Source organism: Pyricularia grisea, assembly GCF_004355905.1.
Source record: "Pyricularia grisea strain NI907 chromosome V map unlocalized Pyricularia_grisea_NI907_Scaffold_10, whole genome shotgun sequence".
Classification (NCBI taxonomy): domain Eukaryota; kingdom Fungi; phylum Ascomycota; class Sordariomycetes; order Magnaporthales; family Pyriculariaceae; genus Pyricularia; species Pyricularia grisea.
In genome coordinates, this window is record NW_022156722.1 from 98,057 (window position 1) to 113,473 (window position 15,417).

The window sequence follows — 15,417 nt, forward strand, 5'->3', positions numbered from 1 at the left end:
ACTGCCACATTTGAAATGTGACATGTATAGTACACCCCTACCATTAAATAAATGTACCGGCGAGGATTGGCCTTGTTTATTTGAACAAAGCGAAAGTCCGCAAACGGGGGATAAGTATAAGCAAAATACCTAATACGGTTCTATTACTGGGGATAAAACCAGGGAGGCATTGGAGGTACCTAATGGGGCTTAACAATTTACGCCTAGGTGCAGGGTAAATTCGAGTACGTACCTTACCCACTGGTGCATTCATTCAGGGGTAGGTGTGTATGTATATCTGCTAACTGCCTAGGTACCAAACTGAGCGAAGAGGGGTACAGAGCTTTGGGGCTTGTCTGTTGAACCTTGTATGCCTTGGTAGGTGGCTTTGCTTCACTGCCCAATGCCATATTCTCTATGCCGTATGAGGAAGTATTATAGATTTGAGGACAGATAAAGGTTGCTGATCTATCAGTTTTATCGACGGCAATCGTTCGGTACGCATACTCGCCAGTGTTTGTAGGAATAATGCCGACCCAACACGTCTTTCTTTTGGGTTTCAATCCCCAACCGGCAAAAATGACAGCCAGAAATAGTCCGGAGAAGGACATGACGGTATTAGCGAGCACATCCGGCAAAGGGAAATAGTGTTTGCAAACCGCACGAGGCAACGGCCTTATGCGGCTAAACCGACGATTAGGCTCATGAATTTGGCAGCGTTCAGACCATGCAAACAGCCGAGCCAGGCTTGAAAGTTTGCCGTCATGCGGGTAACCGGTTACGGCGCGGAGTACCCTTGATTTGGTATCGCGTATTGCAAACGCAACTTTATTTTCAAATAGATGGAGCACTCCTGAGTCTGCCCCCGAGAACCAGGAGATATAAATCACACATAGTACCTAATGCGCACGTATAATGTAGAAGATGGACGAAATCGTGATATATAATATAGTCTCTGATCACCGTTCAACTAAGAGACAGAAAATGATAAATTATATACAATGTGGGTACGAAAGAAAGAAATGCTCCTCCCAAAGACATCCAAGGGTGTATCTGACTGTTTTCATCTGGGACAAATCGTCTATCAAGCTGAGTATCCTGTTAGTTTGTGCTTTTTTGAAGTTCTGCTCAGCTGCGGTATGATTAGTACTTGCCAACAACAAATGCTTCCATACCATTTAGACCAGGAGCATGGCAACACCAGCAAGACCTAAAGCGGCGCCGGGAACCACATTAGCACCAGCAGCCTTCTTTGCGGCCGTGGTGGTAGCTTCGGCTGCTGCTGCCTTGGTGGAAGTAGTGGTGGCTGCGGCCGCTGCTGCCTTGGTGGGGGTAGTGGTAGCGGCCGCCTTTGATGAGGAGGAGGAGGTTGTGGCAGCAGCCTGGACAGCCATGACGGAGGCGGCAGCGACGAAGATGGTAGAGAAACGCATTTTGGCGGATTTGTTTTGGTTGTTTGGTTGTGTTGAAGAGACGAGGTGTCTTGTGAATGGCGTGAAAAGTGTTTGTTTTGGGTGTTGTCTAGGTCTGAGTGGCTATTGGATGCTGGAGAAAGTGGAGAGAAGAGACATTAAAGACAGGAGACTAACAGTATTCTTATACTTGTTTCGTCTCCTAGCAGAACCACTGTACTCACAGTCGATTTATCACCATCCTGTTATCGTTATAGTCCCAACCGGGCCCTCGAGCTATACAGCTAACTACTAGCAGGAGCTATAAACATGGTATGGGCGTTTGATGTCCTCCCTTGATGCTTACTCCCCATCACGGAGAAGTGCGCCCTGCTAATCCGCTCAGGGAACCAGGGTTTATGATGGCACCGGCGGGTAGCAGCGAGCGGACCGTTACACCTTGCAGCTCGCACCCGCGGAGCCGCTATAGACAAGCTTTCCATCAAAACAGCTCAAGCATTGTAGGTCCGCGGACCTTGGACCTGGGGAAGAGGTCGAGACTTGCTTGGCGAAAGCGGTGCATGATAAGGCGAGGTTAGGGTGGTTCTCTAGGGGAATTTGCTTTCTTCCTAGGTACCAATATTAAATGCTTCAAGCATCACCATCACTTTTGTCAGACTGTAGTACGACTACAGTACTATTGTCAAACAGCCCTGCTTCCCGGCTAACTCTAGCCCCCGGTTCTAGAAATTATAGTGTCCTGATTCAGTCAGGCCCAATATTAGATAGCGTGGCTTTTTTGTTGCATCGCGCAAATTGGATGGCTGCTGTCGTTTGATATATTGGCCCTGGGTTGAGTTGCATCCGTGATGCTATCTTTGTCTAGAGCTGGGCCCCGCGCCAAGGAAAACTAGACCTACACGCTAGAAATAAGATAGCTCCTCGGTTACCGTAGATTACCAATCCCTATATTGCTGGGGGACTGCAATAGCTTGACTGGTTAGCAAAGATTTTTATTTTTTATTTTCTTGCTCCTTACTATATGTACAGTGATCGAAAAAAAAGGGGCCCATGATGTTAACCGCAGCATCTCCTATACATTGCTTCCCCATGTGGAAGAAGACTGGAACCTTTACGCCGAAAAGAAAATAAAAAACGGGAGGAAAGTCAAAACACAGATATGTATCTTGTCTACCTGGCGGCCTTGCGCCCATCGAAATGATGTGACGGCGACACGCGTCTCTTTGGTGCAAATGCGCCCCAAATATCATTGTTACTAGTAGGGCCTTGATGTTTGTCTATCTGCTGTGGGTAGTTTGTCTCTCGAATGTAATCATTTTGGCCAATGCAGTCAGTCAGGCCCATGACATCGGAAGTTCCTCGTCGAGCGGAGAAATGCTTGTCTTGAGTCGGGGTGCTCTGGGCCTATGGTGCCTTTGCGCTGGCCCTTGTTTTGCGGCGGTTCCTGTCGGAGCGATATTGGAGCAAGTGGGAGCGGGTCAGTCAGGTCGCCTGAAAGCTTGTCAAGAAGCCAAACAACGGTTTGTTCTAGACTAGTCTAGTCTAGTTTATTAGGGAACATCCATCCTGGATAGGGCGGGCAGGGTTGTTATTTATTATCCCAAGTGGGAAACCAAACAGACACAAACAGCGATATTTTGAGGGCCATATGCCCAGGTATCGAATTCATCGAAAATGCCTTGTATTACATAACTGATAAATCTTCCAAGGTCATATTCTGAGAGTGGATAGCGGCTATAACTACAACAAAAGTACCAAACAAGCTCTGGTCAGGGCGGAATGTGTACCTGCTATCAACCCTCGCTTGCTTCAACCCGAACCAAAAGAATTCTAGTGCGGTGTTCGACATTTCCGTGGCGTTCAGCAAAGCAGGTACCCGCCTTGTTCATTCGGTCGCGTGCCTGCATTGGGATAGGGGGCCTGGTTCGTCTGGACTCTGGACCGCGAGCCATAAGCTAGCTTAGACTACTACTTTCAGTAGTTGGCCTCCGTTCCGCCTCGTCTTCAAATTGCAAGGAGCAGCTTTACAATACGTGTAGTTGCTGACACGCCGGAGGACGTCGCCTCAAGCCGAGACCAGTACACACACACACAAAAAAAAGGTGAATAGAGATAATTATGCGGCATGCTCCGTTAACTCGGGCTGCAATAGCCTTGAAAAAAAAAAGTACCAAAATCAAGCTACTTTAGCTCAATCAATTTCCAAAACGCATTGATTAGAAAACAGGGCTGTAGACAGTCTTACCCCTTCCTTGGTAAGTCTGGATCACACCAACTCTATTCCCTGTGTAGAAAAGTCGCTTCATAAACTGCTAGAATTGAGGCACGGATCAATCTAGTCTCAAGGCAACGCTCTCATGGAGAGCTATCAAGTAAATGGTGCTCAACACACAGCAGAAGAGCCATTTCAATTTTTTTTTTTTTCGCCCTCAGTCTTGTACAATCAAATCCCACGCGTTGCTACATTTAGGTACTTGGTACATATTTACAAGCAAATCTTAACAGACTGACCAGTGACAAAGCATCACTGGTTCAAATCTTGGCACCCTCCTTTCTCCTGCGTTCCTTTTCCCGATCCCTCAGCAGCCTCCTCAAGATCTTCCCACTGGGACTCTTGGGGATGGCCTCCATGACCTCCACGCCGCCCTTGATCCACTTGTAGGAAGCTTTGTGGTCGGCGACGTGCTTGGTAACCAGCTTCGCCATCTCCTCGTCCGAGGTGTTCTTGTACTCAGGAGACTTGACGACAAATGCCTTGGGCACCTCGCCCGCCCGCTCGTCCGGCACCTGCGTGACGGCGACGTCAGACACGGCCGGGTGCGTCAGGATGTGCGCCTCGAGCTCGGCCGGTGCGACCTGGTGACCCTTGACCTTGATGAGCTCCTTGATGCGGTCGACGATGACGATGTGCTCATGGCCCTGGGGGGACTTTGTCACATATACTTCGTCGCCTGTGCGGAGCCAGCGGCCGTCGGTGTCGTGGACAAAAGTCTCGGCCGTGGCCTTTTCGTTGTTCAGGTAGCCGAGGACAACAGATGGTGACTTGAAAGAAAAGAAAAAGTGGTGTTAGTGTTAAGCAATATGATTTGCTTTTATGGCCTTTGCTAGCCACTCACCTGCACCCAAATCTCGCCGGGTTTGTCATGCTCAGTAATCTCCTTGCCAGAAACGGGATCCATAAGCTTGGCGCGGACGCCAGGCACAAGCGACCCAGAAGACTTGGTCATAACATCGTGCTCGCTGCTGGAGCAGACCACAACCGCACTCTCGGTGCATCCGTAGGCCTGCGCAACGATCCACTTGGGGTAAGTCTTTGCCAGCTCGGCAATGGTCTCCTCTCCCAACGGGGCCGCCCCCGAGTACACGAAGCGCACGCTCGACAGGTCATATTTGGCGCACACGTCCCCTTGTTGCAACATGGCGATGACCATGGGCGGCACGACTATCAGGTGCTCGATGCGGAACCTCTGGATGGCGTCGAGGTAGGTCTTGAGCTCAAACTTAGGTAGTACGATGATTTCGTCGCCGCGCCAGGTGGCCGTGTGCGCCACCACCACGAGCCCGTAAATGTGGCTCATAGGTAGGAGACCCAGCTCCACCTGCGTTTCGATGCCCTTTTGCTTTCGGGCGACCGACTCGTGTGCCACATGCGAAATGATGTTGGCGATGATGTTATAGTGGGAGATCATGACGGCCTTGGGAAGCCCCGAGGTTCCGCTGCTGTAGTTGATAAACGCCACCTGCCTCCTGCCTTGACCCTTGAGCCATTTGATAGGCTCCAGAGCCTCGAGCTGTTTGCCCTCGGCTATAAGGTCCTCGATTGTCGGGAAGGGCGCCTGCGCAATGGCAGCCTCGTCGCCTACCGTCGGCAGCAGAAACACCCTGTCCCTCTTTAGCCCGGCAGCATCGGCAGCCTTGAGGGCTGTGCCTAGAAGCGAAACGCAGGTGAAGATTACACCGGTGCCGGAACTCCGAAGTTGGTGCTCGAGCTCGTCAGCGGCATAAGCAGCGTTGGCGGGGGTGACGATGCCATTGAGCTTGTGGGCGGCGTACGCGGGTATGATGTAGTCGATGGTGTTGATGGAAAAGATGGCAGCGACCTTGTCCCAAGGGGTTAGGTCATCGCTGGGTGCCCATCCGGTGCGTTTCGCCAGAGCACGAGCGAGGTAGTCGGAGCGGAGGTGTAGGTCGGCGGTGGTATGGGTTCGGCCGGTCAATCCGCAGGTAAACGGGTTTCGGGATTTGTTGAGCGGTTGTCGGCCATAAGTCTCGTCAATCATAAACTCGTGAAGTGGGATTGAGTCGGGTGCATCCTGAGCTGTTATTTTTTGTGTGTTCGGTTAGACATTGGCGCCGATCTGGGGAATTAGGGCCACTTTGCCTAAGGTAGGTACCTCAGGTTACGAAGTGAGGAAGAGGAACGGGAAGAAATGCAACTTGCTTATCTCCGGCACCCACGATGGAGGATAGAAAACCATGATTCCAAGGAAGGTACCTAGGCCAGGCAGGCTAGGCAGGATGTGGTGTTGAATTGGCGGCCTGACAATGGCAATTGATTTCTCTCCACTTCGGCTATCAATTCAATCCCTTAGAATAGAAATCAGAAGCTCAAAATAGGTAACCGACAAGAATACAATTACAGCGCCGATACGAGTCGGGAGAATGTCACAGAACCAAGATGCCAAAAACACACCTATCCAAGAAAAAACGCCCAAGTAATGCCGAGCACTACCGAAGACGCGCACGAACCCACTTGGCTTAGCCCCGCGAATGTACCTGAACGTACCTAGTACTACGTAAGTGAATTCGTCTACCAGCATAAAAGACAAAAAAAAACCAAAAAACCGCCCATGCATTAACTTCTACTTACCGTTCCAAAGTCGCAAGGCATTGTGGTAGGCACCCCCACCAGCCCCCAAAATACTACTCACTACTAATGTGGCATTCATTTCGCACCTGGTTCCGAGTCATATTTTCCCAGTTGTACTATAGTAGGCCCTGAAAGCTGGGAAAGCTGGTTTGGGGGGTTTTGGGGGTCTATGACGTGTTAACGGAATTTATGCGGGCACGGCAATGAGGGGTGGGCAGACACAAGTCACGCGAAAGAAAAAAAGTGCGGGATCGAAATCGATCAAGATAAGGTAGGGAAGGGTTGCCGATAATACAAGGCCCCTCCATAATAACTTTCCAATCCCAAGGGTCCCCCCAATCCGATGCGCCGGTAACGGCAGTTCCCAATTAGGACATTACCATTTTTTCCTTTACCGACATTTTACAGTAAAGCAAAAAAAAAAAAAAAAAAAAAAAAAAAAAAATACCGGCTGGTGGAACCGGCTTGTACATCGGCAATATAATCAGTAACAAGTACTACGTAGTAACAAATGCAGATCAGATTTCATTTCGGGAAAACAAAGAGATAAGCAAGCGATATTTTCTTTATTGAATTTTCTTTTCCCACTTGGGAAGAGGTATTATCCGTTATATCAACAGCACAAGAAGCCCAAGAACAAAACGACTTGGACTCGGCATATATCTTGATGAAGGTGGCAGCAGAGCTGTGTTTGCTTTGGAATTTTACAAGGACAAAGCAAATACAGCAATCATGACCATCATGGTGGACAGCCCCAAGGGAAAAGCTCCCGAACAATTGACACCAATTCTCGCCACTACCGAAACCCCACAGCCGACTAATACTACAACAACGCCACCGCACGCCACAGACACCACAAAACCTCTTACACCAACAATATCCAACCCCAACCCGCCGAAAGCCACCACCAGCCAACAACATGACGCTACAACACCTGATGCCGCAGCGGACCCATTCACCCTCAACAATGACCACGCCTACACGCCGCGCAAGAAGCTGCGCGTCGTCACCATCGGCGCCGGCTTTAGTGGGCTGCTGATGGCGCACAAGTTCCAGCACCGCTTCCGTGAGATGCGCGAGCTGGTTCAGCACACCATCTTTGAGGCCCTGCCCGAAGTGGGCGGTACATGGCTGGTGAACAACTATCCCGGCGTTCAATGCGACGTCCCCGCCCACATCTACGCCTTCCCCTTTGACCCTAACCCAAATTGGGATCGGTTTTATGCTTCTGGGGCAGATATACTCGCATACATCAAGGCCACCGTCAAAAAGTGGGGCCTCGACAAAGACCTGCACCTGAATACCCGCGTCGTCGGTGCCAGGTGGCTCGAGGATCAGGGACAGTGGCGTTTGACGGTGTCCCACGCCGGCGTCGAGCGAGACGAGTACTGTGATGTCCTGGTATCAGGCCAGGGTGTGCTGGTACACGAGAACTGGCCCAAGATCCCCGGGTTGCACGGCGAGGGGGCCGTTTTTAAAGGTCACATTACGCATTCTGCCCGCTGGGATCACGGTTACGACTACAGCAATAAGCGCATCGCCGTTATCGGCAACGGGGCCAGCGGCATCCAGATCATGCCGCAGATGGCCAAGCTGCCCGGCACCACCGTCACAAACTTCATCCGCGGCCCTAGTTGGGTTTACTACCGCGCTCCTCCTTCCAAACACCTGGGCCGGGAGATGGAAGACTTGAACCCACAGTACACAGAGGAGGAGAAGGCTAGTTTCCAGGATCCGGAAAAGCACCTCCGACACAGAAAGAACATCATCACAACGACCAATAAGTCGTTCTATGTTCTTATCAAGGGCGAGAATAACAAGGCTGCCATGGAGGCCGCCGCTGCGCAGATGGCGGAAAAGTTGAACCACGACAAGAGGTTGTGCGAAATGTTGATACCCAAGTATGAGATGGGCTGCAAACGCATAACTCCAGGACCAGGATACTTGGAAAGCTTTAGCAAATCAAACGTGCACTTGACCAACAGTCCTGTGGCAAAGGTGACGGAGAACGCCATAGTTACTGCCGATGGTCAGGTCCACGAGGTGGATGTCAGTAAGTAAACCCCCTAACCTCTGACTCGGGTTGGCATGACCAGAGACCCAAAAAAAAGAAGAAGAAAAAGTCGCTAATCTAATCTCGGCAAACACCAGTCATCTGCGCAACTGGATTTGACGTCTCCCACTGTCCGCGGTATCCCATTTTCGGCCTAGACCAATCTGTGGACCTCGCCACCCAGTGGAAGGACTCTCCAGATAGCTACCTGAGTGTCGCCGTCCCTAACTACCCTAACTTTTTCCTCTTTATGGGCCCACGATGCCTCGGAGGTGCCGGTTCTCTCGTCGAGTCACTCAACTGGACCGGCGACTACATCGCCAAGTGGGTCCGGAAGATGGCGACTGAAGATATCAAGTATATCCACCCAAAGCTCGACAAGACGCTTGATTACATGCGCTACGGCGACGAGATTCACAAGCGACTGGTCTGGAGTGGCGGTTGCTCCAGTTGGTACAAACGTGGTACCAAGGATGGCAGGGTTACTGCTTTGTTCGGCGGCGGAGTGCAGCTCTTCCTGCGGCTGCTTAGCGAGATTCGTGCCGAGGATTTTGAGATCGTCTATAGGACCAAGAATCCCTGGCGATTTTTGGGTAATGGCTTCTTGGAATGGGAGTTTCAGGACGGAGTAGATCTGTCATGGTATGTTGAGAAGGCCGAGATTATGGACGGCGAGGTCTCAAGAGACGTCGATGGACCACCTGTGACCAAGTGGGTGAGGACGCAAGGGTGAGAATGTGCCTAAGGGAGCGCTAGGGTGGGCGCAGGGCTGAAGAAAAAATCAACAAGTCTAATAAACCACCTCGACTAATATTCACGAAAAAAGAAAAAGAAAAAGGAGGGCAAGGGTGTTAATGGGACGTTTCGGGGGCATGTTTGACAGTAGAGACGAACATTTATAGCGAGGCATGGCATAGCGATATGACATAAGATCTATTGAAAATGGAAACATTTCATCGGTGTCGGGTTCATGTCATCAGAAGAAGGAGTGAGAATACAAAGGGGCTAATCCCAGAAAAGAAACCACTGCATTTACACACCGAATTCAGGCATTCCAAGGTCGGCAAACTCCAAGCTGCCGTAGCCAAAGGGATCCAGGAGACCCGCCATGTATGAATCCCTATCTTGGAACAACATGTTATCGGGCGTCGGCATCCTGGTCGCGTCCCTTGGCTCTCGTCTAATCGGCAGCAGTGTGGCAGCTATGCCGCTTGTATCCCTCGTCACAAATGGGAACAAGCTTTCCCACTTGTCCAGCTCCGGCAGTTCATCACTTGCTACCGGCGTGATCCTGTGTTCAGCTTCCGGTACAATTGCCTCAGGAACAGACACGGCACTCGGCTGCCGGCTCTGCGCATGCAGCTGATGCTGCTGCGCCCTTAACCTGTCAAAGCCATTCCGAATAATTTTGGCCGACCCCCACATGATCTGTAGCTGGTCCACTGTGGCAGTTATAATATCCAGTCCAGCGGTTGCTTCGGCAGCTATGCTTTCGATGCGGGTGGCCTGGAGCAAAGCTATGAAAGCTGAGCCCGTATACCAACATGTGATTGCTGGTAAATATCTAGAATCGCCTCTCGCAAGTACGTCACGCAGGATTCTTGCCGTACAGCTCGCAGCCAGTATCGCGGCCGGAAGAGCCTGTGGTACCGGGGCACGGGCGGATTTGCGAAGGTGCAGAACAATGATGCTCGTGAAATATGGCAAGTGTAACAAGTGAATGTCCCTGTCAAACGTAGACGCAGAGGTCGTTCCTGTTTGTATTGGAAGGACCAGATGAGGCGGTAAAGACTTGACCCATGTGACTAGCTCCCGCCTCAGGTGTAAGGGGAATGGCTCATCTGGAGCAGCGCGAGTGAGCTGCTTGGCCATGCGACCCATGATGCCACATAGCCTGACCCAATAGATAAATATTTCTCCTTTGCGCTGAAGGGCTGGATCGGGTGGGAAATCATGTAAGGTACACTCTTGTATATTGCAATCTTCTGGATCGATGACGGCTGGTTTACTCTGGCAGAGCGCCGTCAGTCTCTCCCTTGCAAACGCAGTCCACCAGATGCGTCGACGGATGCTAATCTCGGGTCGGTACGGTACTGCTGAAGCGGGAGCTGGAAAGTAATGGCCTCCCACCGAGAGCAACGCCTGTGCGTGGGCAATAGGCGATGCATCGTCTTCTGGTGGCTCTTTTGGCGCTTGAGTTTCCCGATGTATATTCATTTGCTGTGCCTGGCGAATGATGACAGTTTGCCACCACCAGCTCGAGTGACGGTGAATCATGGTTGGTGGTTTCTTTGCCCACCAGTAGAAAAGTGACACGGCCTGTAGTGTTGTCAAGGGATCAGGCTCCTCGTCGTTGTAAAACATAGTGGTGGCGGCCTTGTAATAGGCTGCCGGTCCATCGTGTGGGAGAAGCGGTGGCCGTATGTGACTTGCAGCGAGGGCAACGGCATTTGCCAGCAACGGTGACCGAGCAACTTCCCGAAGTAATGTATCGGGGTCGAGTACTGGACACCATGTGAAGCAATACTCGCTGTATGTTTCGGCAAATATCTCGTGCAGCTCTCTTTGTTGAAAGGCGAGCGTGTTGTGGTGGGGATGACCTAATGCGGCCTCCTGTTCCTGTTCCTCAACGTCTATATCTTGCTCTGGACCGTAAACTTGAAGAAAGCCAGTGTCTACATCGCTTGCGGTCCTGCCAGTGCCTAATTCGTGACCTGTATCGCCGGTGCGCGTGGTGCGAAAGGATTCGGGGCTGTGGTTTGATATGTAGGAGGGGCAGGTATTTGGCAAATTATGCCGAGCTTGGCTGAAATGAGACGATGGTGGCGTGCGAAGGTCAACATGCGCTTCACTGACCACCGATCGTCTTCTATACTCTTCCGGTGGTCGTGCCGGCTGTGAAGTGGCCGCCGCCGGTGTAGTGGTTGGATTAGTGGTGGTCGAGTTCGTAGTTGTTTTCCTCCTTCTTTTCGAGTGTCGCACATCGCATTGCCGGTCGGCGCCATCGCAAGCTGTGCATCGTTGCTCGCCTTGCGCTAGTCGTTTCTGAAGATCGCATTTTATCTTTTTTGCGTGGCAGGCGGAGCATACTTGTCTGCAAAAGGAGCCGGTGGGCGGCGGCACAGGTGGTTAGCCGAACGGTCCAAGGTTCTCTCTTACCTACCTACTTTATCTTAGTAGGTAGGTAGGTACTCTTTCATTTGAATTGAGTGAACACCAACTCTGCTCGCTTCCTCTTAGGATTAGTTCCTCCTTCGACCTGCAGCCAGTCCGTAATGATGGTTTCCATCGTGGCGAAGAGGCCAAGAAAAAATACATGGTAAACATAGCGGCAGAAATCAATCGACGAGTGATACTGCAGATAGCCAGCCGGGGGTTGATGATTGCCAACCCGGCATTCCAATCCTGGGGTCCCTGAATTTTAGTTGTGGAATCAACGACTCGGCAGACAATACCACCATAGCAAAGGCCAGCGAAACAGAGTTGAGGATTAGCGTAATCGTACCCCGCACCTTAAGTGGTACCCACAATATTGCATCGCCAAGCCCGCTGTGCGTCTGTGCTTCCATTTGATCTCGGCGGATAAGTGGGGTGACTCTGAATCGCGCGAACAAACAAAACATGCATCCAATTTTAGCTTGCGTTCTTTTCCTATTCTTCATTGGAGATCAAGATAAAAGATTGCTAGAACTGGAGCGTAAGGTTTTGCAAGACAGCCGCACATGAGGCTAGTTAATCAGGTAGCCCTGGCTAAGGGTTCTTGGATCATCTTTTGTAAGAACCGTTTGTTTCCATTTCGGTAGTCCGGTAGTTCATTTGGAAACTCTTTTTTGAGGTTTTTTTTTTTTTTTTTCCTTTACCGAGAAAACTTAACTAAACACATGCGTTCTTAGCCGTGACATGGGACATCCCAACTTGGAACAAGTAGCTCTGCTTCGATCAATTCTTAAAATACAACTTATCGATACCGGCAATCTTTCTCCACAACTCACATGGAAATATCAAGAGATCGATCTTATCGGTAGGGTGGGCTGCTTCCAGAATACCTAAAAGGTGGAACGTTGGAAGATATGCAAAGCCACCCAAGCCACCACCCCAAGCCACCCTGACATTTACCAGCATTTTACAATGGGTGCTCCATCGGCTGCAGACCGGCCCGCCGTTCTCCTGGTGCGGGGACCGCGGGGGCCATAACCAAAAAAAATATGTACTTCCGCCGGCTAATATCTAACGATATCAGCCCGTTATAGAGTCGGGATTAGATAATCCGATGGACCACCGACTCCTCATGAGGGGATGCTCAACTGGGCTGGGCAGAGATTGGGCTATATGGAAGAGCTCGCATGCCTCAACAAACACCAACACAATGGCAGCCCTGATTTCTCGCTTTCCTCCTTGTGTGGACTCCAGTATCATCTCACTTGAGATCCCAGACCAGTAGGAATGCCGGCGATGCTACCGAGATTGGCTCTTTGTTCTCTCCTCACTGGAGTGGCGGCAGCAATGGATTTCAAACTGGCAAACTCGGCCGCCAACCCTCTCAGACTATGGCAAACCTCTGCAGGAGTTACGTACAACGACTCGTTCCTCATCGGCAACGGCCGTCTTGGCTTCTCGCTTCCCGGAACCGCCTTGACGGAAGCCATCACGCTCAATGAGGATTCTTTCTGGTCGGGTGGGAAGATGGACCGTGTCAACCCAGACGCCGCCGCCAACATGCCCCAGATTCAGCAGTTGATTACCCAGGGCAGGATCGAGGAGGCTGCAACGCTTGCTGGGATGGCATACAAGGGCCTACCCGACTCTGTCAGGCACTATGACTGGCTCGGCCGACTAAATCTTGCCATGAAGGGGCCGGCAGGACAGGCGGGGAATTATGAACGATGGCTGGACGTTGGTGAGGGCTTGGCTGGTGTTGATTACACCGTCAATGGTACCTCGTTCAGCCGGGAATACTTGGCCAGCTTCCCGGACCAGGTCATCGCCGTCAAGATAAAGAGTAATCAGAGCAAGTCGATCTCGTTCACGCTGGGCCAGTCACGAGGCAGCGGTCTGAACAGATTTCAGGACTATACGACAGCACTGGATGGCGACACGATCCTTATGGGCGGTGGCAGCATGGGAGCTGATGCGATAGTCTTCTCGTCGGGGGCCAAGGTGACAGTATCAGGGGGCTCCATCAAGACGATTGGTGAGACCATCGTCGTGAGCGACGCTGATTCGGCAATTATATACTGGACTGCTTGGACCACCTATCGCAAGGCCAAAGACCAGCTGCGCGAATCGGTACTGGTGGATCTTCGCACAGCTGCTTCGAAGGGGTATGAAGCCATTAGAGCCGAACATGTCAAGGACTACCAGAACTTGGCTGGCCGGGTTGAGGTCAGCCTGGGAACGTCTGCCAGCGAGCAAAAGAGCAAGTCGACTGCAGAAAGGCTGCGCGGCATGTCACAGTCCTTCGACCCAGAGATGGCGACGCTGTACTTTTACTTTGCCCGCTATCTTTTGATTGCCAGTGGGAGACCGGGGACTCTGCCAGCAAACCTACAGGGCATTTGGAACACAGATATTTCCCCACAATGGGGCTCCAAGTATACCATCAACATCAACCTGGAGATGAATTATTGGCCGGCGCTGCTAACGAGTTGAGTGCCTTCCCCCTAGCCTTTCCTTTTTTGCTTCACTCCCTATTGCTACTCTGGCTTTGCTTGCTGTGTTTGATGGTGCAACCATTTGTTGATAATCGAGCATAGACATGCCTGAGCTGCATCATTCCCTTCTGGACCATCTCAAGATCATGCATCAAAACGGCAAAGACGTCGCCCGCCGAATGTACAACGCGTCGGGTTCCGTATGCCACCACAACACGGACCTCTGGGGTGACTGCGCTCCGCAAGACAACTACGCCGCATCGACGTTCTGGCCCACCGGCTTGGGCTGGCTTGTAACGCACGTCTATGAGCACTACCTCTTTACCGGTGACGAGCAGGTTCTGAGAGAGTACTATCCAGTGCTACGGGACTCTGCTCTTTTCTTCCTCGACTTCCTGACAGAATATCAGGGTCACCTCGTCACGAACCCAAGCGTCTCTCCTGAGATCCAGTACTACCTGCCGAACAGCACAACAAGACAAGGGGTGGCCTTGACACTGGGCCCCACTTGCGACAATTCCATCGTCTGGGAGGTTTTTGGACTTGTGTTCCACGCATCTGAGATTCTGGGAGACGTTGAGGGAGAGGAACTCCAGGATCGCCTCCGGTCAGCGCGTGCTCGCCTGCCACCGCTACGCAGGGACCAGTATGGCGGCCTCGCCGAGTTCATTCACGACTATACGGAAGACGAGCCTGGGCATCGGCACTTTTCACAGCTGTTTGGCCTCTTCCCAGGGAGCCAGATAACATCGTCCAGTAGCATGCCGTTTGAGGCAGCCAAGCGCTCGCTGGCAAGGCGGCTGGACAACGGCGGCGGCGATACTGGCTGGTCTCGTGCTTGGTCAATTGCACTTGCCGCGAGACTGTTTGATGCGGATGGTGTCGCCAAATCGTACAACCATCTTTTGGTAAACCTCACATACCCAAACTCTATGCTTGATATCAACGCCCCGTCGGCGTTCCAGCTAGACGGGAACTATGGAGGCGTGACCGTTGTCGAAGCTATTGTCCAGAGCCACGAGTTGGTGAGGGCGGACGGGACTTCGGCAACACTAGGGGACGGTACAGATGCGCACCATCTGATCAGGCTGTTGCCTGCTCTCCCGCAACAGTGGGCGGCGAAGGGAGGTGGTCACGCCAAGGGCCTGTTGACGAGGGGTGGGTTCCAGCTAGATGTATTCTGGGATGACCAGGCGAGGCTGAGGAATGCGACTTTGACTAGTCTCAAAGGCAACACTGTTTGGGTTACTTTGGGAGCCATTCCACTCGGACAAGTCAACAGTACCTCTACCAATATCGAGGTAGAGGGTCATGGAAACGGGATGTTTGTCAAGTTGCCGTCCGAAAAAGACAAGATGTACATTGTCAAGAGGGCTCAGCAATAAAAAATAGAAGACGAAATGCACAAAGAGATAATGCAGAAGTGTAGGTGGAAGCCATGATTTATTTTCT

General features: G+C 51.5%; 5 protein-coding genes across 5 annotated transcripts; 2 read left to right on the top strand and 3 right to left on the bottom strand.

Annotated features, from left to right (window-relative positions):
* Positions 1-1,157: 1,157 nt before the first annotated feature.
* On the bottom strand, positions 1,158-1,412 carry PgNI_11532 (uncharacterized protein; the record flags this gene model as incomplete). The annotated part of the gene is made up of 1 exon (XM_031131498.1): positions 1,158-1,412. One exon carries the CDS (start codon positions 1,410-1,412, stop codon positions 1,158-1,160), a length of 255 nt encoding a protein of 84 aa, XP_030976677.1.
* A 2,360-nt stretch (positions 1,413-3,772) lies between these two features.
* Positions 3,773-5,786, bottom strand: PgNI_11533 (uncharacterized protein). The gene is made up of 2 exons (XM_031131499.1): positions 4,508-5,786; positions 3,773-4,433 (listed from the first exon to the last, which is right to left on the bottom strand). Exons 1-2 carry the CDS (start codon positions 5,669-5,671, stop codon positions 3,924-3,926), a joined length of 1,674 nt encoding a protein of 557 aa, XP_030976434.1. The 5' UTR covers positions 5,672-5,786; the 3' UTR covers positions 3,773-3,923.
* Positions 5,787-6,993: 1,207 nt separating this feature from the next.
* Positions 6,994-9,131, top strand: PgNI_11534 (uncharacterized protein; the record flags this gene model as incomplete). Its single annotated transcript, XM_031131500.1, has 2 exons — positions 6,994-8,314; positions 8,413-9,131. 2 exons carry the CDS (start codon positions 6,994-6,996, stop codon positions 9,045-9,047), a joined length of 1,956 nt encoding a protein of 651 aa, XP_030976430.1. The 3' UTR covers positions 9,048-9,131.
* An 84-nt stretch (positions 9,132-9,215) lies between these two features.
* On the bottom strand, positions 9,216-11,603 carry PgNI_11535 (uncharacterized protein; the record flags this gene model as incomplete). The annotated part of the gene is made up of 2 exons (XM_031131501.1): positions 9,216-11,408; positions 11,536-11,603. The coding sequence occupies 2 exons, from the start codon at positions 11,601-11,603 to the stop codon at positions 9,347-9,349; spliced, it is 2,130 nt and encodes a 709-aa protein (XP_030976429.1). The 3' UTR covers positions 9,216-9,346.
* Positions 11,604-12,757: 1,154 nt separating this feature from the next.
* PgNI_11536 (uncharacterized protein) lies at positions 12,758-15,350 on the top strand (the record flags this gene model as incomplete). The annotated part of the gene is made up of 2 exons (XM_031131502.1): positions 12,758-13,958; positions 14,068-15,350. 2 exons carry the CDS (start codon positions 12,758-12,760, stop codon positions 15,348-15,350), a joined length of 2,484 nt encoding a protein of 827 aa, XP_030976670.1.
* Between the last annotated feature and the right edge of the window lie 67 nt (positions 15,351-15,417).